At 43.2% G+C, this 25,771-nt stretch overlaps 1 protein-coding gene across 2 annotated transcripts in view; it reads left to right on the forward strand.

Annotated features, from left to right (window-relative positions):
- The window catches only part of NTN4 (netrin 4), a 131,383-nt gene that overhangs the window by 89,424 nt on the left and 16,188 nt on the right, over window positions 1-25,771 (forward strand). For both annotated transcript variants that reach the window (XM_074941877.1, XM_074941876.1), the window contains exons 4-5: window positions 6,013-6,139; window positions 10,533-10,721. In XM_074941877.1, the coding sequence (XP_074797978.1) occupies window positions 6,013-6,139; window positions 10,533-10,721 (316 nt within the window). The remainder of the gene's footprint in view (window positions 1-6,012; window positions 6,140-10,532; window positions 10,722-25,771) is intronic.

Genomic DNA, 25,771 nt, shown 5'->3' on the forward strand with positions numbered 1-25,771 from the left:
AAGGAAAAATCAAATACACAACTACAAAATGAGGACTAGCTGGCTAGGTGGTAATACTGTTGAAAAGAATCTGAGGGTTAGAGTGGATCACAACTTGAATATGAGTCAACAATGTGATACAGCTACACAAAAGGCCAGTACCATTCTGGCATGTATTAACAGGAGTGTTGTATGTAAAACACAGAAGTCTTGCTGTACTAGGCACTGGTGAGGCCTCAGCTGGAGTATTATGTCCAATTCTGTGTGCCACACTTTAGGAAAGATGTGGACAAATTGGAGAGAGTCCAGGGAGAGCAATAAAAATGATAAAAGGTTTAGAAAGCCTGTCCTATGAAAAAAGATTTAAAAAACTGGGCATCTTTAGTCTTGAGAAAAGAAGACTTAGGAGGAACCGGATAATAGTCTTCAAATCTGTTAAGGGCTGTTATAAAGAGGATGGTGATCAATTGTTCTCCATGTCCCTTGAAGGTAGAACAAGAAATACTGGGTTTAATCTGCCTCAAGGGAGATTTAGTTGAGATATTAGGAAATTTTTCTGACTATAAGCACTGTAACCGGCTTCCAAGGGAGGTTGTGGAATCTCCATCATTGGAGGTTTTTAAGAACATGTTAGACAAACACCTATCAGGGCTGGTCTAGTTTTATTTGGTCCTACCTCAACACAGGGGCTGGATTTGATGATCTCTCGAGTTCCCTTCCAGCCTACGTTTCTTTTATTCTAAGTGCTCCAAAAAGTACGTATTGATTACAATAGCAAAGTCCTCATCAATGTTTTTTGATAACATGGATGATTGTTGAGGTTGCTTCCCATATTAAGAGATATGCCTGGCACACCTGCAACCTCTTGCAGATCACCTTTGATTCATGGCCTGGTTACAACTGAGCACCACACCACATTTTCAGTTTGCAGGTATTTATAAGGCTCAAGGCTTGTTTAACATGTGTCTGACTGCAGTAGCTATCAATGGGCCATGCTGGTATCTGAGCCCTGGCCTACACTACGGGGTTAGGTCGAATTCAGCCGCGTTAGGTCAATTTTAAAATGAATGTATCTACACAACCAACCCCATTCCATCGACCTGAAGGGCTCTTAAAATCGAGTTCTGTACTCCTCCCCGGCGAGGGGAGTAGCTCTAAAATCAACTTTGCTGGGTCGAATTTGGGGTAGTGCAGACGCAATTTGGCGGTATTGGCCTCCAGGAGCTATCCCAGAGTGCTCCAATGTGAGCGCTCTGGACAGCACTTTGAACTCTGATGCACTAGCCAGGTACACAGGAAAAGCCCAGGGAACTTTTGAATTTCATTTCCTGTTTGGTCAGCGTGGCAAGCTCAGCAGCACAGGTGACCATGCAGTCCCCCCAGAATCGCAAACGAGCTCCAGCATGGACCGAAAGGGAGACACTGGATCTGATTGCTGTATGGGGAGAAGAATCTGTGCAGGCCAAACTCCGATCAAAAAGAAGAAATGCTAATATGTATGCCAAAATCGCACAGGGCATGGTGGAGAGAGGCTACAACAGGGACACACAGCAGTGCCGCGTGAAAGTCAAGGAGCTCAGGCAAGCCTACCGAAAGACAAAGGAGGCAAATGTTCGCTCTGGGTCAGAGCCCCATACATGCCGCTTCTATGATCAGCTGCATGGCATTCTACGGGGGGACCATACCACTACCCCACCACTGTCCGTGGACATCTGCAAGGGGGGAGTCTCACCCAACAGGGAAGAGGATTTTGTGGAGGAGGAGGAGAAGGAGAATGCGCAGCAGGCAAGCGGTGAATCCGTTCTCCCCGGCAGCCAGGACCGTTTCATCACCCTGGAGCCAATACCCTCCAAAGGCAGGATCCCTGACCCTGAAGCTGGAGAAGGCACCTCTGGTGAGTGCACATTTGTAACTACACTACAGGGTTTAAAAGCAATACTGTTTAAAGTTTGATTTGCCCTGAAGAATTGGGATGCATTCGCAGCCAGTACAGCTACTGGAAAAGTTTGTTAACGTGTCTGGGGATGGAGCGGGAATCCTCCAGGGACATCTCCATGAAGCTCTCGTGGAGGTACTCTGAAAGCCTTTGCAGAAGGTTTCTGGGGAGGGCTGCCTTATTTCATCCTCCACTGCAGGACACTTTACCACGCCAAGCCAGTAGCAAGTAGTCTGGAATCATTGCAGCACAAAGCATGGCAGCGAATGGTCCTGGGTTTTGGTTGCATTCAAGCAACATTCGGTCTATATCTTTGTGTTGTTAGCCTCAGGAGAGTGATATCATTCATGGTCACCTGGTTGAAATAGGGGAATTTTTGTAAGGGAACAGTAAAAGAACCCCGTTCATGCTGGGTTGTTTGTGCTTGGCTAAAAGGGATCATCCCAGAGAATAGCCACACAGCCAGGGGGAGGGGTGAAGGGATCATCCCAGAGAATAGCCACCCGGTGAGGTGGGGGGAGGTGTGTGCCTCACATCCAACTGAAAACCGCAGCTCCTCCTTTTAAATGTGAAACCCAACCGGCATTGCTTGCTGTGGGGAAGAATGGCGCTGCCATTCCCACATGTTATGAAGGCGTAAGAACCCAACCCCACATACCAAAAGGCTTACCATGGCTGCTTGGAAACCAAATTCTGTTGCCCAGCCGTTTGTGATGTGTCACCATACCGGCAGGCGCTCAATATAAAAGGCAAAATGCGACCTTGTACCTAAAGCACATGTGCTGTCTGTTGTGAATTGCTTGGTTCACTGTGAAAGAGTCTCCCTTTTGTTCTCAGAAATGTATCATCTTAAATTTTACTCTCCCTTTTTATCTCCCCCCAGGTGCAAATGTTTCTATGCTCCCCCTATCATCTCCGTCCCTGAGGTTATCGCAGATTAGAAGGCGAAAAAAACACACTTGCAATGACTTGTTTTGTGAGCTCATGCAGTCCTCCCGCACTGATAGGGCACAGCTTAATGCCTGGAGGCATTCAGTGGCAGAGGCCAGGAAAGCATTAACTGAGCATGAAGAGCAGAGGCAGGAGGCGATGCTGAGGCTAATGCGGGAGCAAACGGACATGATGAAGCATCTGTTGGAGCTGCAGGAAAGCCAACAAGAGCACAGAGCCCTGCTGCATCCATTGTGTAACTGCCTGGCCTCCTCCCCAAGTTCCATATCCTCCTCACCCAGACACCCAAGAACGTGTCGGGGGAGGCTCCGGGCACCCAGCCACTCCACTCCAGAGGATGGCCCAAGCAACAGAAGGCTGTCATTCAAACAGTTTTGATTTGTAGTGTGGCTACAATAAGCAATGTGGCCTTGTCCTTCCCTCCTCCCCACCCAGGCTACCTTGTCAGTTATCTCACTTTTTTTTTAATTAATAAAGAAAGAATGCATGGTTTCAAAACAATAGTTACTTTATTTCCTTTGCCAGCTGTGATCGAAGGGTGGAGGGTAGCTGGCTTACAGGGATTAAAATCAACAAAGGGGGCGGGTTTACAGCAAGGAGAAACACACACAGCTGTCACACCATAGCCTGGCCAGTCATGAAACTGGTTTTCAAAGCCCCTCTGATGCACAGCGTGCCAAGCTGTGCTCTTCTAATCGCCCTGGTATCTGGCTGCTCAAAATTGGATGCCAGGCAATTTGCCTCAACCTCCCACCGTGCCATAAATGTCTCTCCCTTACTCTCACAGATATTATGGAGCACACAGCAAGCAGCAATAACAATGGGAATGTTGGTTGCGCTGAGGTCTAACCTAGTCAGCAAACTGCGCCAGTGAGCTTTTAAACGTCGAAAGGCACATTCTACCATCATTCAGCACTTGCTCAGCCTTTAGTTGAACTGCTCCTTAGTACTGTCTAGGCTGCCTGTGTACGGCTTCATGAGCCATGGGAACAAGGGGTAGGTTGGGTCTCCAAGGATAACTATTGTCATTTCAACATCCCCAAAGGTAATTTTCTGGTCTGGGAAGTAAGTCCCTTCTTGCAACTGCTCGAACAGCCCAGAGTTCTTAAAGATGCGCTCGTCATGCACCTTTCCCGGCCATCTCTCGTTGATGTAGGTGAAACGTCCCTTGTGATCCACCAGTGCTTGCAGCACCATTGAGAAGTACCCCTTGCAGTTTACATACTGGTTGGCAAGGTGGTCCGGTGCCAAGATAGGGATATGTGTTCCATCTATCACCCCACCACAGTTAGGGAACCCCATTGCAGCAAAGCCATCCACTATGACCTGCACGTTTCCCAGAGTCACTACCCTTGATTGCAGAACGTCAGTGATTGCATTGGCTACTTGGATCACAGCAGTCCCCACAGTAGACTTGCCCACTCCAAATTGATTCCTGACTGACCGATAGCAGTCAGGCGTTCCAAGCTTCCACAGGGCTATTGCCACTCACTTCTCAACTGCCAGGGCTGCTCTTATCTTGGTATTCTGGCACTTCAGGGCAGGGAAAAGCAACTCACAAAGTTCAAGGGAAGTGGCCTTATGCACACGAAAGTTTTGCAGCCACTGTGAATCATCCCATACCTGCATCACTATGTGGTCCCACCAGTCTGTGCTTGTTTGCCGGGCCCAGAATCGGCGTTCCACTGGATCAACCAGCCCCACTGCCACCTTGATGTCCCAATTGCCACAGCCTGTGCTTTCTGGAATGTCTGTGTCCATGTCCTCATCACAATCATCCTCGTGCTGGCGTCTCTTAGCCCGGTTCTGCACATACTCCAGGATAATGCGCTAGGTGTTTACAATGCTCACAACAGCAGCGGTGAACTGAGCAGGCTCCATGCTTGCCATGGTATGGCATCTGCATGGGCAACCCAGGAAAAAAGGCGCGAAAGAATTGTCTGCCATTGCTTTCACGGAGGGTGGGAGGGAGAGGAGACTGACGACATGTACCCTAAACCACCCGCGACAATGTTTTTGCCCCATCAGGCATTGGGAGCTTAACCCAGCATTCCAGTGGGCAGCGGAGACTGTGGGAACTGTGGGATAGCTACCCACAGTGCACCGCTCCGTAAGTTGATGCTAGCGACGGTATTGAGGACACACTCCACCGACTTTATGTGCTTAGTGGGGACATACACAATCAACTGTATAAAATTGATTTCTAAAAATCGACTTCTATAAAATCAACCTAATTTCCTAGTGTAGACATACCCTGAGAATAGTCACACCACAGTGGTACTCTGGCCACACCCGCTTTCCCTTGGTCACACCTCCAACTTGTTCCCTATGCTAGTGGCTAGAAGAGAGGTTGGTAGAGAACTGGCTTTACATCATATGAGGGTTCCCCTTGCACTAGGCTTTCCAGCTGTTATGCACCACTGGAGCAGTGCAAAGCAGCCTGAAGGGCTGCAGATCTGGCCCTGAGTGTGCACCCATACCTATGGCTTTCATATAATGGCACATGATAAACTATGGGAGCTCAGAAAGTATGCTACTAAAACTACTCTGTATAGTAATAATCTATCTGGTTTAGGGTTTTATACTGTCACCCATCACCACGGTATCTGTGCACCTTCCACATTAAATCAATAGCAAGAACGTCCTGAGTGTATTTCACAGCATCTCTGGTTCTTCTCCCTTTGCAGGATAAAAACTCTGCTTCTCTCTCTCTCTCTCTCTTTCTCTGTGTATGGTGGAAAGACTTTTTTCAAAGAGGAAAGTTCTGGAGTGTTTTCAAAAGCCAGTCAGACTCTGGCTTCACCTAATCTCCTCTGGAAGTTCATTCCATAGCCAGAGCCCCTCAACGAATAGTGCTTTGAAAATCACAAGAAGAGTTTGGGATGTTATATATTGGTATATATGGTTGAAAGCATAAGTGCAGACTATTTACCCAATGACTAGGTTCAGACTAGTGAGGCAGACACTATGCAGGCCCTTTTTCTTTTTTATCCATTATTATTTAACTATTGCAATGGTGCCCAGAACCAGGGTCAGGACTCCATTGGACTAGCTGCTGTACAAACACATATAAAGACACAGTCACTGCTCCCAGAGACCTTGCAGTCTATGCTGTGAATGATCCTGGTTCTGTTTTCCTTCACTAGGTCCATGGAAGGTGCATGTGTAAGCACAATACAGCAGGCCACCACTGTCAGCTCTGTGCTCCACTCTACAATGACCAGCCCTGGCAGGCTGCAAATGGCAAAACTGGAGCCCCAAAAGAATGCCGATGTAAGTAACTGATTCATGAAAGTGCCTCAAGACTGTCAGCATAAATGAAATTCCTTATCACACCCCTTTCTCTGATATTTCAAAAAGGTACCCAATAGCCAGACGACAGACAGCTGTTTGTGAAGTAACTTAGTGAGTAGAGAACCAACGTCAGCACCCATCACGTGTTTAAACATTGGTAACTGCTCTGTTTGCAAAGCTGCTAGCCTGTAAATTCTACCAAGAACATGTTAGGTATTTGCTTGGCTTTCTTGTGGAATCGAAGCACAACTACTTGAGATGCTGGGCTTCTATTGCAGGCACAGTGCCGTTAAATAGACTGTACTGGACACTGGATGAGAGACAGGGACTACAGATAAAGCGTTGGCACAGCTTTCAGTGTCTGGCTTTTCAGTATAAAGTAGAATCAGCCACAACTAACAACTGTTTGTATAATACACTATAAATTAATGAAGATGTACTTTTGTTGGGGGCAGGGGAGGCGTTATTTTTCCATTTTAGGTATTGCCAGGAGATTTTAAATGTTGGTATTTAATATCTAATGTTAAAGATTAAGGCCAACATTTTTTAAAGTGTCCACTAATTTGGTGTGCGTGAAGTTCTGGGTGCCTAACTTGTCACTTTTAGGGCTGGGTTTCAGAGTTTCTAAGTATTCTTGTTTCCAAATGAAGTGAACATGAGCTGTAGGCACTCAGCAGCTCTAGAAGAATCAGCTCTGAAGTGTCTTAGGTGGTGCCACTCAATAAATCCACAACTCTAGTCGTTGCTATAGACACAGGGTGTTCTCCAGAAAGGCCTCAGGGCTTCGGAATGCCCTCCTGCCCCGGTCTGAAATAGCTCAGATTTGCCATCTTGCATGTTTTGCCTGGCTTTTGAAGGCGTTGGGGTAGACTGAAATACTAGCCAGTGTGTTGAAATAGTATTATTTGTATTTAGAGCTGCTCCTGGATAGAAGGGTGAGCTGACTGCAATTTGTGTTTCATTTTGGAATGTTCAATGATTGGCAGATTTCTCAGACCCTGTCTATGTGTAACCCTTGTGCTTTATACTGCAGTCGTTTATTTTTCAGTCCAAAGTTTCAAAGCCAAACCTTCTGCCCGTGAATCACGTTCTTCTTCCTCCCTCCCTCCCAGTCTCTCAGTTGCTCTTGTATTTATAACATTTTCTGCTGAGCTCTGGTTGGCTCATGTCTCAGACAGAGATTCTGTAAGACCTGCCTGACCATAATGATGACTTTCTATGAAGATTTAAGAAATCTACTGAATATGCTCAGTAGATACCCCATGCTTCTGGATGTCTCTGGACATCTGCTCTCTGCATATGTGCAGAGACACAGATAATTTGGACATATCCATTCACCTTGCCAATGCTACTCTCTTTTTCTTTGGACTTAAAAATAAGATGTTGCTTTATATAGTATATACTTGCATTTGGGCTGTCTTTTAGTGTTCTAAATTGAAAGAAAAAATAAAATAATAATTAAAGAATTTGATGAAAGTGTCATTCTCTAGAAGTAACAAATTCGTGAATGAAAATCATAAAACTATAGAAATGTAGGGCTGAAAGGGACCTCCAGAAGTCATCAAGTCTAGCCTCTGTGCTGAGGCAGGACCAAGTATACCAAGACCATCCCTGACAGGTGTTTGTCCAACATGTTCTTAAAAACCTCCAGTGATGGGGATTCCACAACCTGCCTTGGAAGCCAATTCCAGAGCTTAACTACCTGTATAATCAGAACGTTTTTCCTTACATCTAACCTAAATCTCCCTTGCTGAAGATTAAGCCTATTACTTCTTGTCCTACCTTCAGTGCACACAGAGAACAATTGATCACCATTCTCTTTACAACAGCCCTTAATAGATTTGAAGATTGTTATCATGTACCCCCATCCATCTTTTTTTCTCAAGACTAATGTTACCCAGCTTTTAAAATCTTTTTTCATAGGTCAGGCTTTCTAAACCTTTTATAATTGTTGTTCCTCTCCCGGGACTCTCTCCAATTTGTCCTCATCTTTCCTAAAGTGTGGCACTCAGAACTGGACACAATACTCCAGCTGAGGCCTCACCAGTGCCTAGTACAGCAAGACTCCTGTGTTTTACATGCAACACCCCCGTTAATACACGCCAGAATGGTATTGGCCTTTTGTGTAACTGAATCACATTGCTGACTCATATTCAAGTTGTGATCCACTCTAACCCTCAGATTCTTTTCAGCAGTATTACCACCTAGCCAGCTATTCCTCATTTTGTAGTTGTATATTTCATTTTTCCTTCCTAAATGTAATACTTTGCACTTGTCTTTATTAAACTTCATCTTGTTGATTTCAGACCAGTTCTCCAGTTTGTGTAGCTTGTTTTGAATTTTAGTCCTGTCTTCCAAAGTGCTTGCAAACCCCCACACACACATATCTTGGTGTCATGTGCAAATTTTATAAGCATACTCTCTACTCCATGATCCAAGCAGGGGTGAAAGTAGCACAGAGGACTTACCAGTACAGGGGCCTGGCTCCGGGCCCTTGGAAGGGGTGGGGCCTCGGGCGGAATGGGCGGGGCTGGGGTGGTCAGCCTCCCGCAGCCAGCCCATCTGCACTGCCTGGCCCATGCCGCCCGGGGTTCCGGCGGTGATTTAAAAGGGCCTGGGGCTCCAGCCACTGCCACGGTAGCAGCGGCAGCCGGGAGCCCTGGGCCCTTTTAAATTGCCGGGCCCCGGGGCAGCCGCCCCTTTTACCCTCCGGGTCCCTACCAGCAGGGCCGCCGCCCGGGGTTGTGTGGCAGCGATGTTAAAGCGCTTCTGCGGTAGCACTTTAACATTGGCAGTGTACGGGCCAGTACGGGCAGCCACTTCTTACCGGTACTCCCAGCCCCTACTGGCCTACTTTCACTCCTGTATCCAAGACATTATGAAAATATTGAATAGTACTGGACCCAAGACATCTGTGGGATCCAACTAGATATACCCTCCCAGTTTGACATCAGAACATTGATAACTACTCTTTGAGTACAGTCTTTCAAACAGTTGTGCGCTGACATGATAATAATTTCATCTAGACCAGGGGTGGAAAAACATTTTGGCCTGAGGGCCACCTCTGGGTATAGAAATTGTATGGCGGGCCATGAATGCTCAGGAAATTAACAATTCAGAGATATTCAAATAAACTTTATTTAATAAAGATGCATTTTAGTGGAAATAAACATTAAACCTTACTTACTATTATAAATATACTGTCATAAAGTATTACAATAATTAAACCAAACTTACCTCCTTTCCAATCCCTCTTTGATTAATGTGAACAATGCAGCCTGCACTCCCTGGCCAACTACTCTTTGGTTTATCTTCAACAATGGAAAATTAACACTATTAAAACAGCAGAGTCATCTAAGCCCACAAGTAGCAGACACATGGGCTTGCACCTTCCAGGCTCTGGTAGCGCGTTTGGGTTGTGCAGCTGCAGTAACATGCATTCCCTCACGTAGGTCCCACCTGAACACGTGGGAGCGTCGGGCAGGCAGAGCGGGGCAAGCCCCCGACCCCACTCCCTGGCAGGAGCACCAGAGCAGGGCCAGCTCCTGACCTCGCTCCCGGGGGGTCAGATTAAAAGGGCTGAGGGGCCGGAGTTTGCCCACCCATGGTCTAGACCTCATTTTCCTAGTTTGCTTATGAGAAAGTCGTGTGGGACTATGTCAAAAGCCTTACTAAAATCAAGATATATCACATCAACTGCTTCCCCTCATCCACTAGGCCAGTAACCCTGTCAAAGGAGGGAATTACTTGGTTTCCATGTTTTGTGATAATGTGAAAGTTCTTTATATATTTGAATTTATGAAGTTTTTATAAATGAGGCCCATTGTTCTAACATTTGGTTTTGAGTGCTTTATTTTTTATTTGCAAGGACCTTCAGCATACATCAGAATCCATATTATTTTCTTCCATGAGCATTCTGCATGTTACTCAAAACCATATCTACTGAGCCTGAACATAATCCGGTTAAATAAGAATAGGTGTTAATTCTGTAAATTTAAAGAAGTGTACCTAAGAAAATGAAGAAAATAAACAATATTGACAAGATGTTGAAGGACTTAGATTTTATTAAAATATGAATCCCTAATTCATTAGACTCAAACCAACATAACTCGCCTATGGCCCCCCAACAGGGCATGGGTCTCACTTGCAAGATTCCGTGAACAATTAGTTACACTGGAAATGCAAGTGCTGGTATAACTGGGTACTTTTTTTAAAGACATCTGCTGGCCTGTATGTACATTTGATTTTCTTTGTTGTTTCTGCTACTGCTGTACTGTATGTTCATTTTTCAGCATTTGCATTAACCTTTTATACACACCACAATCTTTCCTCTTTTTAATGAGTCTTTTTGTTTCCTTTGGCTTGATCCCAGCATGTAAATGTAATGGGCATGCTGACATGTGTCATTTTGACATGGATGCATGGCTGGCCTCAGGGAATCGCAGTGGTGGAGTCTGTGATAATTGTCAACACAACACTGAAGGGCAGCATTGCCAACGTTGCAAGCCAGGCTTCTACCGAGATCTCAGAAGGCCTTTCTCTGCCCCAGATGCCTGCAAATGTAAGTCACTGTCAATTAACTGATAAAATACCAACTGAAACTTGAGGGTTAAATACTAGAAGACAAGATCCTCCCATTTTTCATTTGTGATGCTTTAGCAGAGGGCTATAAGTTCTTAACAGTATATTTATTTCTTCATCTTTGGGTTTGTTTAATGCTATTTACAAAAACCAGTAGAGTTTGCCAGACTAGGGGTCAGCAGATGCTGTTAACAAATCAGCACTCTGGCTCTCCGTAATTTAGTATTATTTATACACTGGATGGGCTGACAGCTGCCTCTTCACTTAAATGAGGATTCCTGAGCATTCTCCTGCTGTTTTTGGAGAACAGATCTCCATATTGGCACATCTTCTTCATTAGTGTTGGCAGAAGCCCTGAAATGGATGGTTTGACCAAAAGTGGATGGAATTAGCAAAAACCAACAACCCTAATTCATCTGACTCTCAGAAGCAGGTGGATCTGAAGGGGGAAATTTCCGTGTGAGTTAACATTATTCCAGCAAGTTTGACTCTGGTGGGACTCCTGAGTTATATAGTCCACAGGGAGATCCAAATGCAAAAATCACCCAGGAACATTCTGAGGATTTGTGACTTGTAGAGAACTTCAAATCCACAAACCACATTCAATGGATTACAATGAGAGAGAAATGTAGTGAGCCAAGTAATGCTCTCAGCTACACAGCTACAAACTCCACTGATTTCACGAGATTTACACTGGCATAAGAGAGCATAATCTGGTGCTGTCACTTCATATGTGGCAGACAGAATCTGGCTCCTGTACTGTTAGTGTTGTTTAAGGGAAAATTGTATCCATCTTCTTCAGAAAGCACTGCAAGAATCCCTTCTCAGAAAAGAGAAATTGGCAGTATCCTTTGAAACTGTAGAGTTGCATTCTGTGGTTGAATATGGCATGTGGCTCCCATTGGCTTCACTTGGAGTTGTGTGGCAACTAACCTTTTCATCTCACTGGGCACTTACTTGTTCCACCGTGGCTTTCTGCTGACCCAGCCAGCTGGCAGAGGGATCTATTCTCCTCTGGATGTTTGATTTCACTAACTGGAGAGATGTGTGTCTAGCCCAGATAATACACCTTGTATAGTTTACCAACCTGATTCCTCTTAGAATGTAGTTTATGAAAATGTATGTGACCTCAATCCTTCATTACACAGGTAAATAATATTTTCATGTTATAATATATAGACAACACAGTTCTTAAATACTTTTACTTCAAATATTTTCCTAGTATCCCTTTGCCTACTTCCATTACCTACTTTGCAGTCTCTAGTCTCTTCATCTGTAATATCAGATATTTTTCTTCAATAATTATTGCCAGGTCATATACAAGGGTGTTTTTGTTTTGTACTCCCATTCAGAAAGTACGGGTTAGAACCCTGGATTCAGCCGCTCACTTTCTAAGGGTCTTTTCCAACTCCCATCTTCACTAGGAAAAAAGGTGCATTCTTACCTCATATTAACTGACACATGGCAACTATCACGAGGTAAAATCCATGAAAGGAGAAAAGGCAATTTTCAGATGACAGCAGATCACACTAAACGCTTTGGGGGAACCTAGGGTTTATGTTGGCCTGATATCATGTGTTAGAGGTACAACTGCCATGTCTTCACTAGGATTTTACCTCATGTTTATTACCACACCTTTTTTCCTCGCGAAGACAAGGCCATTGAAGCCAATCTAAGTTTTTACATTGCCTTCAATGGGAGTTGAATGTGGCCTTGGGAGCACTGGAGAAGCAGCAAAATCCACCTTGGAGATGGAAGGAGTGGGTTGTATCTGTACACTGGTAGTGCCCTTTGCTTGACAAATCTAGGAACTGAACTGAAATGTTTTACAAAGAGAGTATCATTCAGTCCTCCCAGGTCTAATAGTTCCAATGCAAACCTTGCCTAGTTTGGGAAGGGCCATTACTGACTGGGGTCTAGCACAGAGAAAACCTGCTTGCAAAAATAAGTATCAGTGTAATTACTGGAAAGTTCCACTCCAAAATGGAGATCATGATTCAAATGGAAAAATTCCAGTGTGTATAGAAAAAATCAAACTAACAATCAACCATCATGTCACAGAATTAATTATCTGTAAGTATCACCGCTGACACTAAATCCTAAGAGACTGCTAAGATCCTGGCTAAAAAGCTTAGCAATCTTGGCAGGAGGCAGACTTATGCAGATGATATGATTAATGGATATTTTTACTGACACAGTGGTGGACATAAGCCCTGCTGCACAGTCATGTCCGTTTCCTTCATCACTGACCCCTAACGTTCTACTTTTTTCATGCATTTCATTTTTAAAAAGTGCAAAATGTTATATGCCTGACATCAAGGCTAGGATTTTGTCCCCTAACATTGTCTCTTAAAAATGTCGCTAGAAAATCCATTTAAAGAACCCGCTATGTTTAGGAACTCTGTGGTATTTAAATCCCAAAGATAATGTATGTTTAAAATAACCCATAAGACAGCAATTATTACAGTAAGACAAAGTCTTAATAATTTACCTTTTGCATTAATAGTGTCTACTTTGCTACTGTTATAATTTGAGAACATATTACGGCTTGTCTACATGGAGATTCAGGAAAATTAATCCAAATTAACTAAAGGTGTGAATTTGAAGTGGATTAGTTAAACCACATTAAATCCCTGTGTGTCCTGAATGCAGTTTCGTTTATTCACTTTGGAAGTGAATTAAGATAAACTGAATTAAGGTCACTTTATTTCTGAATGACGGCGTTCACTCAGGGGTTTAATGCAGTTTAACTAATCCACTTCAAATTGGCTATGTCTGCACTACCACTTATGTCAGTATAAGGGCTAATCTACACTGGCAATGCTAAAATGCTGCCACAGCAGCGCTTTAACGTGCCTTGTGTGGTCGCAGCGCAGCGCTGTGAGAGAGCTCTCCCAGCGCTCTAAAAAACCCACCTCAATGAGGGGTGTACCTCCTGGTCACTGTCTACACTGGCACTTTACAGCCCTGCAACTTGCTGGGCTCAGTATTTTTTCACACCCTGAGCGAGAAAATTGCAGCGCTGTTAATTGCCAGTGTAGATAAGTCCTAATTTATGTTGCTCAGAGGTGTGAATAAGCCACCCTTCTTTGCGGCATAAATTACACCAACCTAAATGCCAGTGTAGACAGCACTATGTTGGTGGGAGAGCTTCTCCTGCCAACATAGCTACCGCTGCTCATTGAGGATGGATTAATTAAATCGACAGGAGAGCTCTCTCCCATTGACTTACAGCAGCTCCACTGGAGAGCTTAGAGTGGCACAGCTGCATCGATGCAATGCAAGCTCTCTAGTGTAGCCATAGCCTTAGTTAATTTGGATTAATTTTCCTGTGTAGACAGGCCCTTAGTTACAGAACATTGAGTATTTGTTCAACTCAATAAAATAATTTTGACAGAATTAAGCTGATTTCATGAAGATTTATATAACTTTAGAATGTTACACTTCACATAGGATATTACAACAAACTCAAATTAATAGGGCAAAGGTGACTTTATTTGGGGGAGGCAAAGACTTGAAATCTCCTATAAATGCTCTTCTGGACACCCCCACAACTCCAGATTCCCCTTAGTGCTTTCCTTTTTGACCTCCTCCTCTTGGCCAGTTTACTTTCCATTCCAGAATGGGCCACGCAGCTAGAGCTGGGCAGGAAATTATTTTCCCCATCCTGTTAGAGTTTGAGATTTCAGATTTTTTTTTCTCTCTTCCGGAATGGTACGAAAATCAAAATCTCAGAACTTTTCACTCACTGATAATCCAGATAACTAACTAACTAAATAGATACATTTGGAGTGGATCAATTGGAACATTGTATGTCAATAATTTTGAAGCATTTTGTTTCAGTTTTGACTTTTTAAACTTTTTTAGAATAAACTACAATTTTAAAACAAAATAATTTCAAATAAAAAAATGAAACTTTTTTTAAAAAAAAATAGAAATGGGGCCTTTTTGATAATTTTTAAACTTTTTTTTAATTGAAGCAGGAAGTTTGTCAAAACTGACCCTTTCTTGCAAATAGTTTTGGTTTCGATGAATCAGTGTTTTCTGACAAAAAAATATTTCTTTGGAAAATTTCCAATCCTGTCTCAGCAACTCCTTTTACGCCCTCCATTCCTGTCTTCACACCCATCAGAGCCTTACAAGCAGCCATCTTCATCTGTGGGGAGCTCACAGTGCAGTACTGGGGGATGGGGGACACAGAGAGTGTAATGTTTCAGGTGAGACTGGTATTTCCTATATGGAATATTGCAGTGCCCCAAAAGTTTTCAAGAGTCTTCCTCATACAGGGTTAGTGGTATTTTGGTTAGCTCCAGTGAATAGCAAATGAATGAACATGGTTAGATGAACCTACATAATTCTGATTAAAGTCTGTGCATGAAACGTTTCAAAGTCTTGTGTTGTGCATGGTTTGTAGTAACAAGGGACATGTCTGATAACCTTTTATTCTTATAGAGAAGACTGTAGAATGCTGTACTTAGCTCAAATCAACATTATTGCTCAACCACAGAGTAGCAATGAAAATTAAAACGGCACCAAGGTCAAAGTAAATAAAGGAGTTGTTAGGCCATAATCTTTAAAGATACTTTTAGGTTAGTAATGTTATAATATTTGCTCAGGAGAAGGTGTGTACCAGATAAAACAAGGCATTCTACCATTTACCATAGCAATCTGACTAAAGGTAACTCCCTTTCCCTTCCCCTACCTCCAGTTTTATTTTATATCCCTCATGGATTTTGAAGTCCCAGCTACAGTGTAACCAGGGACAAGAAATCAAGTTTCATAATTGCTGAGTTTCTTTTTGCTTTTGCATTACAGGGCTTTTAGGGTAAATATTTGGCGTTTCCAAAGGTCACTGGCAGCTCCAAAAAACAAAACCTTCATTCATAACACAGAGCTAAGGAGGAACTCCTGATCCTCATTGAAGTCAATGGCAAAACTCCCATTGACTTCAACAGGGGCAGGATTTTAGCCTAGATGTTTCCCCACACAATCCTATACTCATTCAGCACCTCCCAAGCAAAGACAGGCAGCTGATTAATATTTTCACTTTGTAGATGCTGAGCTCAAAGTATTCTTATATATTACACTGTGTGTTGCTATCTCAATGCCACTACGTTTGAATATGAGGAAGAGAATGCTCCGTCTCCTGGTGTATTTCGCCATAGCTAGCCCTGGAGCACAGACTGACAGTCTTGTTGAGGGGGCCAGGTCAGATGACCTAACAGCCTTTTCCCCTCTCTTACTTCCATGATTCTATGGTCCCTTGCATTGTGCATGGTACAGTCCCCACAATGTGAAAGCCACATTTTACCCATGCGATAGGAATTCCCCTGAACCATCTCTCTAAGGTTATAAATATATTCTCCAGGAAGCAGCATCCAATCTACCCATGTCCACAGATTCTCACTGCTCCATGCTCCAGTGGCCTCTGCTTCTTTATTGTTTTCCCCAGCTGCGTCAGGGGGTTCTCCAACAGACCCTGTATTTAGGGATAGCATAGTTGGTTGGTGAAAACAGAGTCCAGAAGCAGCTCTAAGAGGAGCAGATCATCAGGCCACAGACAGTAATAGCTGTAACTGCCAAGCTCCAAGTCATCAGTGCTTTAGAATTAATTTCCTGCTGTGTCCCGACCCTACACATACTGGGACATTTACCTTCCTCTTTTCATGATGTCCTTGTTTTGTCTGGATATTTAGCTGTTTGTTTGTCTCTGTAATGTGAAGTGTCTCATAGACTCATAGATACCAAGGTCAGAAGGGACCATCATGATCATCTAGTCCGACCCTCTGTTTTACCAATAAAATAAAAACCAGCAGGATCTTATTAAAGGGAAAAAGGCAAAATACCACATTTATTGTGAATACAGAAAGAATCATAGTAAGCAGTTAGTTATAGCTATAACATTCCATTCAATCTCATATTTATTCACACATTCATTCATACAAGCACACACACACAGGTTCTGCAAGGTTGTTTTCATAGTTACCAGCCTTAGAGTTGCTCATGCCAAGCCACTGGCCAGGTGTCCTGGACATGAGGAGGGAGCAGGGCCTTGTCAGTTGCTCATCTGATGCTCCTGGAAGTTTCGTTTGCAGAATCGGACCCCAAAGTTCTCACTTTCTACAGTCCATTTTTATAGGAATTTCTTCCTATGCCAGTCTATGGGAATTGCTTCATCATGCTGTTGCTGAATCAATCGGCAGATGGCACATTCCTGACAGCTCCGTGCTGCTAGATGTTATCTTGTTCTTTGGTTCTCCCATTCTTGAGGCTGTTGGGTGGATTCCAGTCTGCCCTCCTGGGGTCCTCTGGTTATTTCCACTTGACGCCTTCTTCAGCCGATGGACACTGGATTCTTAGGCTGGCACCTCCCTGATCATTCAGTTATTATCCACACCAAGCATCCATCCACAGACATCCTCTATCTCTATTTTAATCACAATTGTTAATACAACAAAAGGGCGGGGAGTCTCTGGGTGCTGTTTCTGTTGTTAGAGTATTGCTTTGAGTCTCTCTCTCTGTGAATTGCTTTGAGAACAGACTCTCTCTTAGAATGTACTAACACAATTAGCAGCTTGCAAGTTTCACACATAGAGGGAGAGAAACAGTACCAAAAACCAAGAGACCTCTTAATTAGTAATACCCTGGAATTTAAACTATGGGGAATCAAACTCATTTGTGATTTTAATACAGAACTTCTTTAATATGATCCAACATAATCCCCCTTTTGACACTAAGATTTATAATCGTCAGTGTCACTTTCTATGTAGCCTATTCAAGAGAAAGTACTGTGAGGCAATTTGAGTTTGTGATTTCAATTCATCCCACATACATGATCCTAGTGATGTATCTTTACTACAAGGTTCTGGGGCAACAGGCAAGGTGAGGCACACCCACTTTTGAGGAGTCCATTCGGTACAACCTCTAGTGTCCAATAGCTTCCCTCCCTCCCCAGCCCACTGGCTCAAGGTCCAGGGTAGCCAGAAGGATCCCATGTATAATATGGGGAGTGGGTTAACCTTCAATACCTTTGCCTCCAGGGACTGTTGGTGTGCAATTTTGACAACAATTTCTCCCATTAACAAGTCTGGTTTTACAATACTGGAAACGTATTGCATCCATTCATATTGATAAGTGTCAAACAATGATCTCTTTCTTTTTTAACAAATGCATCAAACCTTAATATTTCCCAATATGACCCAGAACATTTTGTGTTCCAAAGTAGCTAGGGCAAGTATCTGCATTTCAGTGCAACCCATAGCTATGGCTGTGTAGTTTTCTATTTCTAATATTTTTTTTTCTTATGGATAAGCCATGTGGTAGTATTAAGCCATTACTAAAGATTTCATTGGCCTTTTAGGTTACCCAGACCAATTTGGACCAAGTCTACATTGGCATGTACTTGTTTTTGTATCAGGCTGTCCTGTAGCTGGGACAGAGAGCTTAATTTATTTTTAAGTTCCTGCAGGTCTTCAGTATTTTTTTTTTTAAACACACAACAGTGCTAGCAACAAGACAAAACACAAGACAAAACACAGAACACAAAACACAATTTCTATTGTGACAGCAGATTCATGGTATCGGGTTGCTTTTCAGCTGGCATCAGCTTTTCCTGATTTTTCTGAAAGACAAAAAGAACATGTTTCTACCCCTTTTGGGGTGGCAGATTATTGCTTAAAATATTTCTTTTACAAATACCCTTGCTGATTGCAGGCAAAACAGAGGAATTGCCCCCACATTTTCCTGTTTTTGCTCTATAGGCAGGCCAGGTTTCAATGGCTTTTATCTTTTAAGGGTTATGGGGAAATTATCCCACTGTTTAGTCATTAAATCCCTGAGTTTCCTTCTTATACAGCAGACCAAGTTTATAATGTTTTTCCTGCTGTGTTAAGCTTTAAGTTTTATTTACAGGTAATAGCTGAGAAGCATCATTACCATACGACCCTAAAGGGTTTTTCCAAAAATCATACACACTATACGTTGTTACAAGGATACTTATTATCATTAAATTTATTCAAATTATCTTGTTATCCCATGCCTTTTATTTAGACAATTTGTTTGCTGACCAGGTGTGTCCTTTATCTGCAGCTCCTTTGTGCTGCTAGTTCTTTCCTTCCTTTATTATTTAGGTAATTTGCATTTTCACAGACGCTTCCTGCTTTTGGATTTAAAGCCATCAGCAGCTCAGAGACTATCTTAAAATGGACACAATCAACTTTCACCAGAGTTTTGATCACTTTTTAAACTTCTGCTTCCAAAACACATAGCAATCTAAAAAAAGAAAACCCAACTTATTGTGGCTCCCTTTTCCATTTGTGCCTTTTCCTCTTTTCATGAAGACAAGCAGAGGGAAGAATCTTTACGTGCCTCCCACAACAACCAAATTGCTGCTGCATCTCTTTTGGCAGCACTAGAAGGTTTGTATATGAGGATATACTGAGCCAATCTATCCTCCAGGTCCGAAATAGTGCAGACATCAGCTAGGGCTTGTTTAGTTCAAGGACTGTGCCCAAATTTTTGAAGGATTTGTTTAAAAGGTATAATTTCTTTAACAAAAGTGAGGTTGGAGTTCCTTCTGATTCCATTCCTCCCTCTGGTACTGGCTTACCCTGTTTTCTTTTAAACATCTTAACATGGATATTTCAATCTCTTTGTCACTGCTGGTATTACTTAGCAAGTGACACAGCCTAGATTCTGAAATCATAGCTTAATCTATGCATTTTTCCCCTGCTACCTTCCCGGAGGCCAGCAGGTCCCCTGCTACCTTCCTGGAGGCCAGCAGGTCCGGTTAACCTATTTCTCCCTGCTACCTTCTCGGAGGCCAGCAGGTCCCCTGCTACCTTCCTGGAGGCCAGCAGGTCCGGTTAACCTATTTCTCCCTGCTACCTTCTCGGAGGCCAGCAGGTCCCCTGCTACCTTCCTGGAGGCCAGCAGGTCCGGTTAACCTATTTCTCCCTGCTACCTTCTCGGAGGCCAGCAGGTCCGGTCAACCTATTTCTCCCTGCTACCTTCTTGGAGGCCAGCAGGTCCCCTACTACCTTCCTGGAGACCAGCAGGTCCGGTTAACCTATTTCTCCCTGCTACCTTCTCGGAGGCCAGCAGATCTGGTTTAATCTAATAGAAATGCCTAGCTCAATAGAGCTGGCGGTGTGCACACCAATATTTACAATAACTGAGGTTTTTTTACCAATATTCCCCCTTTCGCAATTCTCCACCAAAATGTTTTACCAATAAAATAAAAACCAGCAGGATCTTATTAAAGGGGAAAAGGCAAAATGCCACATTTATTGTGACTACAGAAAGAATCATAGTAAGCAGTTAGTTATAGCTATAACATTCCATTCAATTTCATATTTATTCACACATTCATTCATACACACACAGGTTCTGCAAGGTTGTTATCATAGTTACCAGCCTTAGAGTTGCTCATGCCAAGCCACTGGCCAGGTGGCCTGGACATGAGGAGGGAGCAGGGCCTTGTCAGTTGCTCATCTGATGCTCCTGGAAGTTGGTTTGCAGAATCAGACCCCAAAGTTCTCACTTTTTAGAGTCTATTTTTATAGGAATTTCTTCCTGTGCCAGTCTATGGGAATTGCTTCATCATGCTGTTGCTGAATCAATCAGCAGATGGCACATTCCTGACGGCTCTGTGCTGCTAGATGTTATCTTGTTCTTTGGTTCTCCCGTTCTTGAGGTGTTGGGTGGATTCCAGTCTGCCCTCCTGGGGTCCTCTGGTTATTTCCACTTGACGCCTTCTTCAGCCGATGGACACTGGATTCTTAGGCTGGCACCTCCCTGATCATTCAGTTATTATCCACACCAAGCATCCATCCACAGACATCCTCTATCTCTATTTTAATCACAATTGTTAATACAACAAAAGGGCGGGGAGTCTCTGGGTGCTGTTTCTGTTGTTAGAGTATTGCTTTGAGTCTCTCTCTCTGTGAATTGCTTTGAGAACAGACTCTGTCTTAGAATGTACTAACACAATTAGCAGCTTGCAAGTTTCACACACAGAGGGAGAGAAACAGTACCAAAAACCAAGAGACCTCTTAATTAGTAATACCCTGGAATTTAAACTATGGGGAATCAAACTCATTTGTGATTTTAATACAGAACTTCTTTAATATGATCCAACACCTCTGCACAACACAGGCCACAGAATCTCATCCACCCACTCCTGCAATAAACCTCTCACCTATGTCTGAGCTATTAAAGTCCTCAGATCATGGTTTAAAGACTTCAAGGTGCAGAGAATCCTCCAGCAAGTGACCCGTGCCCCATGCTACAAAGGAAGGCGAAAAACCCCCAGGGCCTCTTCCAGTCTGCCCTGGAGGATAATTCCTTCCTGACCCCAAATATGGCAATCAGCTGAACCCTGAGCATATGGGCAAGACTCACCAGCCAGATACCCAGGAAAGAATTCTCTGTAGTAACTCAGATCCCACCCCATCTAACATCCCATCACAGGCCATTCTAACATCCCATCACAGGCCATTGGGCCTATTTACTATGAATGTCTATTGCATTTATTCTGTACCGTTGTGGGGTGCACTTTATTTCTTTATGGCGTTTCACAGTATGTGCCTATCCTAGGCTCTAATCACATATACATTACACACAGTTACTGTATTTTCAGAACTACATGCAAACTATCCACATTAACTCAGCATCAGCCCTTGTGCTCCCCCCCAATATTGAAACCAGCTGGAAGCTGATTAGGCTCTTAGTGCTACATAGAACAGCTTCAAAGCTACTCTAAATTGCACCATCTGCTCCTGTCCAACAGAACATTCTGGGATTTAGCCTACACTAGAAAAGTTGGCCAGTCTAGCTGTCCTGGGAAACCCTCATAGTGTAGACACACCCTTTTCTGGCAAAGGATGGCTTTAGCTAGCGTAGCTTGTACCAGTTTCCCAAACATGAGCTGTGCCAGCAAAAGCACCTTTTTGCCAGTATAAATGCATGTACATTAGGGTTTTTGCCAGTATAAAAATACCATAAAAATCACACACCCCCAACTGACCTTGGTATGCCAACAAGCAGTCAGGGATCATCAGAATGATGGGACAGTAAAGCCGCATCCTCTTTCCCCCAGTCACACCCCATAGGCTGGGCTCCAGCATAGGAGATGGTGTAGCAAATCCCCAGGTAGTGGGCTAAGCCAGTGTTATAGCTGCTTTCCACTACCAAAGTGGCAGAAGGGGGCCATAGCAGGACCAAGGGTCAGACCCAGCAGGTGTGAAAAAATATTACCGACATGCCAAGGAGGGAGAAGAAGATGTATCTTGGAAGGTAAAGAAGAAAGCAACTAATTACCCACCTCCATTTTATCACACACCTTTCTGTTGCCTTTCTTGATAACCCACCTTCTTCTTCTTGGCCCTGTAACTTACTCATTTTGTGCAATTACTGGGCCAGATCCTGGGGCTCAGTTTTTGTGCACCTGGTGCAACTCAAGAGGAAAAGGGTTACAAAGGATTGTAGGACCCTGGGATGGGTGCCAAGCATAATAGAGAACAGCCTCCTAGGCCAGGCCTTTCCAGCTGGGAATCACCAAGCCATACCCTTTACACTGGGGGCGCTAGCAAGGGGAATGGCTTACGTCACCAGTGAATTCCCCTATGCATGGGGAATTCTCAGGGGGCCTTTCAGATAGGTCTTGTAGCTGTTTTGCACTGGTACACTGGTACAAAGCAGCCTTAGCAGATAACAGGCCTGATGGTCTGACTCCCTGAATGCCAGATCAGTGGACTTTACACTATTTTCCTGCTTACATCATTTTCTGACCATATTACATCCAACGTGTAGCTTTTGCACAACAGTTTGCTTTCTCCACTGAATTTGACCCTAAGGGTTCTGTGGGAGTTGCATCCAGTTACACCAGCTCTAAATTTGGTCCCATAAGTATGTAACTACCTTTATTCTGTAGCTATAGTAGCGCTGATCTTCATCCTAGTTAAGATTAGCAAAGAATAGTGTGAATTTGCTTGAATAATCTTTCTGGCCCTTAGTCTCTAGGAAATGAAAATATTTTGTTTTGTGGGAGAGGGGAGGTTGAAAGTTTGCAGGGCCTCTTTTATAATTTGCATGGCAGTTTCCCCAGCGTCTAAAGGCAACTCTGACATGTCCAAAAGAGACTTTTAAGAGAACCCTCCCTCAGGTGGCTAAAGGAAAAATGATTCTGCAGTCCAGCTATACTTCTGAGCTACAGTGTCAAGAATACTTGTGAATGCTGATTTTAGGGGCAAATTGCCAGGAGCTGTTTCCAAATCTCAAAATATAAATGCACAAAAATGTAGGTGAGCAAATGTGAGGATGAGGGGTCTTTGAAAATTTGGCACTTACTGGGTTGTAATATGGAAGTTAAAAATAAAATCATCTAAATGTGCCTCTCTGATTCAGTCAAGTTCCCTCTTATGCTCAGACTGGATCTTTGCTAACAGCTTTCATAGGGGTAATTTTAGCTACTAGCCATGGTATTGCAGAGTCCATTAAGTGATGGGAACTGGGTCTCCAAACTGCAGCTCTTAGGAAAAAATGGAGAAAATTTTGGCTAAAATGTAACATACTGGACCAGATTCATCCCTGGCCTAAGGCAGTACAATTCCATTGACTTCAGCAGAGTTGAATCCATATATGTCACTGGTAAATTTAGCCCATTGAGTGCATGAGACCAGAAGAGTGTAGGACACTTTCTTTCCCCCTAAGGGGGTTGAGAAATTCCATAAATATCCATGGCATCAAGTAAGAAAATAGCACGTTCGGATGCATGTGTCAAGTGTAAAATACCTGACAGCCTTGAGGAGAAAGATATGCGAGCCTCAGTGAGCACTGCTGAAAACTATGCTATTAGAGATACTGGAGTCTATTGCCTGGAGCTAGTTATGCAGTTTGTGGAGAGGATTTTTAATCTTATTTTCTATAATTATATTTGTTTGAGAAAGAAGGGGCGGAGCGGGGGTTATTTTATTTATTTTGGCGTTGTTGGGTTTTGGGGGGTTTTTTGCAAACATTCTGGAGCCACAGTCAGTACTGTCAATTGAGTGCCAATATTAAAGGCTGACTTAGTATGTTAAAACTGCCGTTCAGATACGTCAAACCCTGGAATTTCTGGAAACCACAAAAACGTCATCATGTCAGAATCAAAGATACGTGCATAACAATAAGTGTTCTAAGGCAAAGCATGGCTGTGCTCTATATAGTGCCTTTCTCTGTACTGCCTCGACAGCAGGAAAGGAAAAACCCCTTGGCTGGTTGAAAATGTTCTGCCCAAACTGTTTTTGATAGAAATTTGCGGTTTTGGATAAATGAAAATTTTCACTTTCTGTGAAAAATGTTGATTTTTTTTTGTCAAAAAAAGAATGCCTGAAAACTGAAATATTTAGCTTTGGAAATGATACTGTGGTGCCTAATGGATTTGCCATTCGGTTGACCCATGTCCCCATTCTCCTGTATGGACTGGGCTCCCTGGCTGGACTACATCTCCCCTGATGCACCACAGCTAGGGACTCCCATGATATACAGCCTCCCCTCTCTCAGAAGACTGTAATGCACCATGGGACTGTAATGCATCTGACCAGGGAGCCCCAGACTACAATGGAGAATGAGAGCATGAGGCATCCAAATGACAAGCCCCATGAGGCACCCCAGCCAGGTGTTTCCAGATCAAATTATTTTGGTTTTCAGCCTAAATTTTTTGGTATTTGAATTTGCACCCAAAAAAAAAAAAACTTGAAAAAAAAATCCCCTATTTAAAACTTTTCCAACCCTCTGTATGTTGGATGCCAGAGACAGCAAAAGGAGGCCTAGATTACAGATGGAAAAACGTGTTAAAGGGGAGAAAAAGTCCAACCCCTTCCTATGTAGAGTTTCCTCCAAATTTTTTCATTCTGGAATGTGGGATTTGCCTCTCTCTCTCCTATTGTCCCAACTGCCCCCTCTCTTTCCCCAAGAAGAAAAACAACGTCATCTTGCTCTCTAATAATCCCTGTGGTTGCCACATTGACCCACTCTGATGGTCTTCAGAAAGAGCCACATCTAGCTCTTTCCATGCAAATGGAGAGAAGCTGCAATGTGAGACTGTTTAGCAGGGAAGAGGAAAATGGAAGAAGAGTGAAGAGGACCCCTTCCTTGTTCAATAATAACAATGAGTCTTTTCAGTTTTTTGGCAACAAAACCTTACACAAACGCAGAAAAATCCGTGTTTAAAGGTCTGTACAAGAGCTGGATGGCGTTTGTATACAGCCTGACCCTTTGTTATCAGTGCCCTCATTTTTTATTCAGCATTTCAAAATAGCCACTTTGTTTTTAAATGCCAGAAAATAACTAAATTTTACCCATCACTCATCCAAGTTAAAATGACTTTTTCAAAGCTTCTTGCAGCAAGAGAATCATGAATTGTTACTTAAGAAAGCAGTTGTGTTAGGATTCTTTTTTGTGGAATATACAATAATGATCCAAGTCCTGATTCAACAAGGTACTTCGGTGCAAACTTTAAAGTTAGGCATGTGCTTAAGTACCTTGCTGAATTGGGGCCCTGGAGTTATAAGCTAACTGACGTAGTACTTTTCACTTTTGGCAAAACATGACACGAAACCAAGCTAGCTTGACTAATTATAATACAACAGAAGTTAAAGTCTTGTCATTTCTAGAGGGAATTCCTCTGGTCAGGTTCATACAAGTAAGGAGAATAAAGTCCAGAAACAACATGATTATTATTAGAACCGCAGGAGGTTTGGCATGTGTCTCACACTATTTCAGGCAAAAGTTTTGCTTTATTGTCAGGTCACATTTCATGTAATGATTGGAAAATGTCTGTGTTGCGCCAGTCCAGCAACTCTGGGTAAACTTTCAGTAATGTAGAAAACATATTTCCTCTGGTAACTATGTCAGCCTACTACTCCTCGCTTCCCAGTAGTGTGAAATAATAAGCACATCCAGTTCAGCCATGTGTTGGGTGAACTAATCTGTTTGCTCTGCATTCATATCTAGCATTGCTAGCTTTCCATCACCAATACACTTACATGA

The sequence above is a fragment of the Natator depressus genome, chromosome 1 (genome assembly GCF_965152275.1).
Source record: "Natator depressus isolate rNatDep1 chromosome 1, rNatDep2.hap1, whole genome shotgun sequence".
Classification (NCBI taxonomy): Eukaryota; Metazoa; Chordata; order Testudines; family Cheloniidae; genus Natator; species Natator depressus.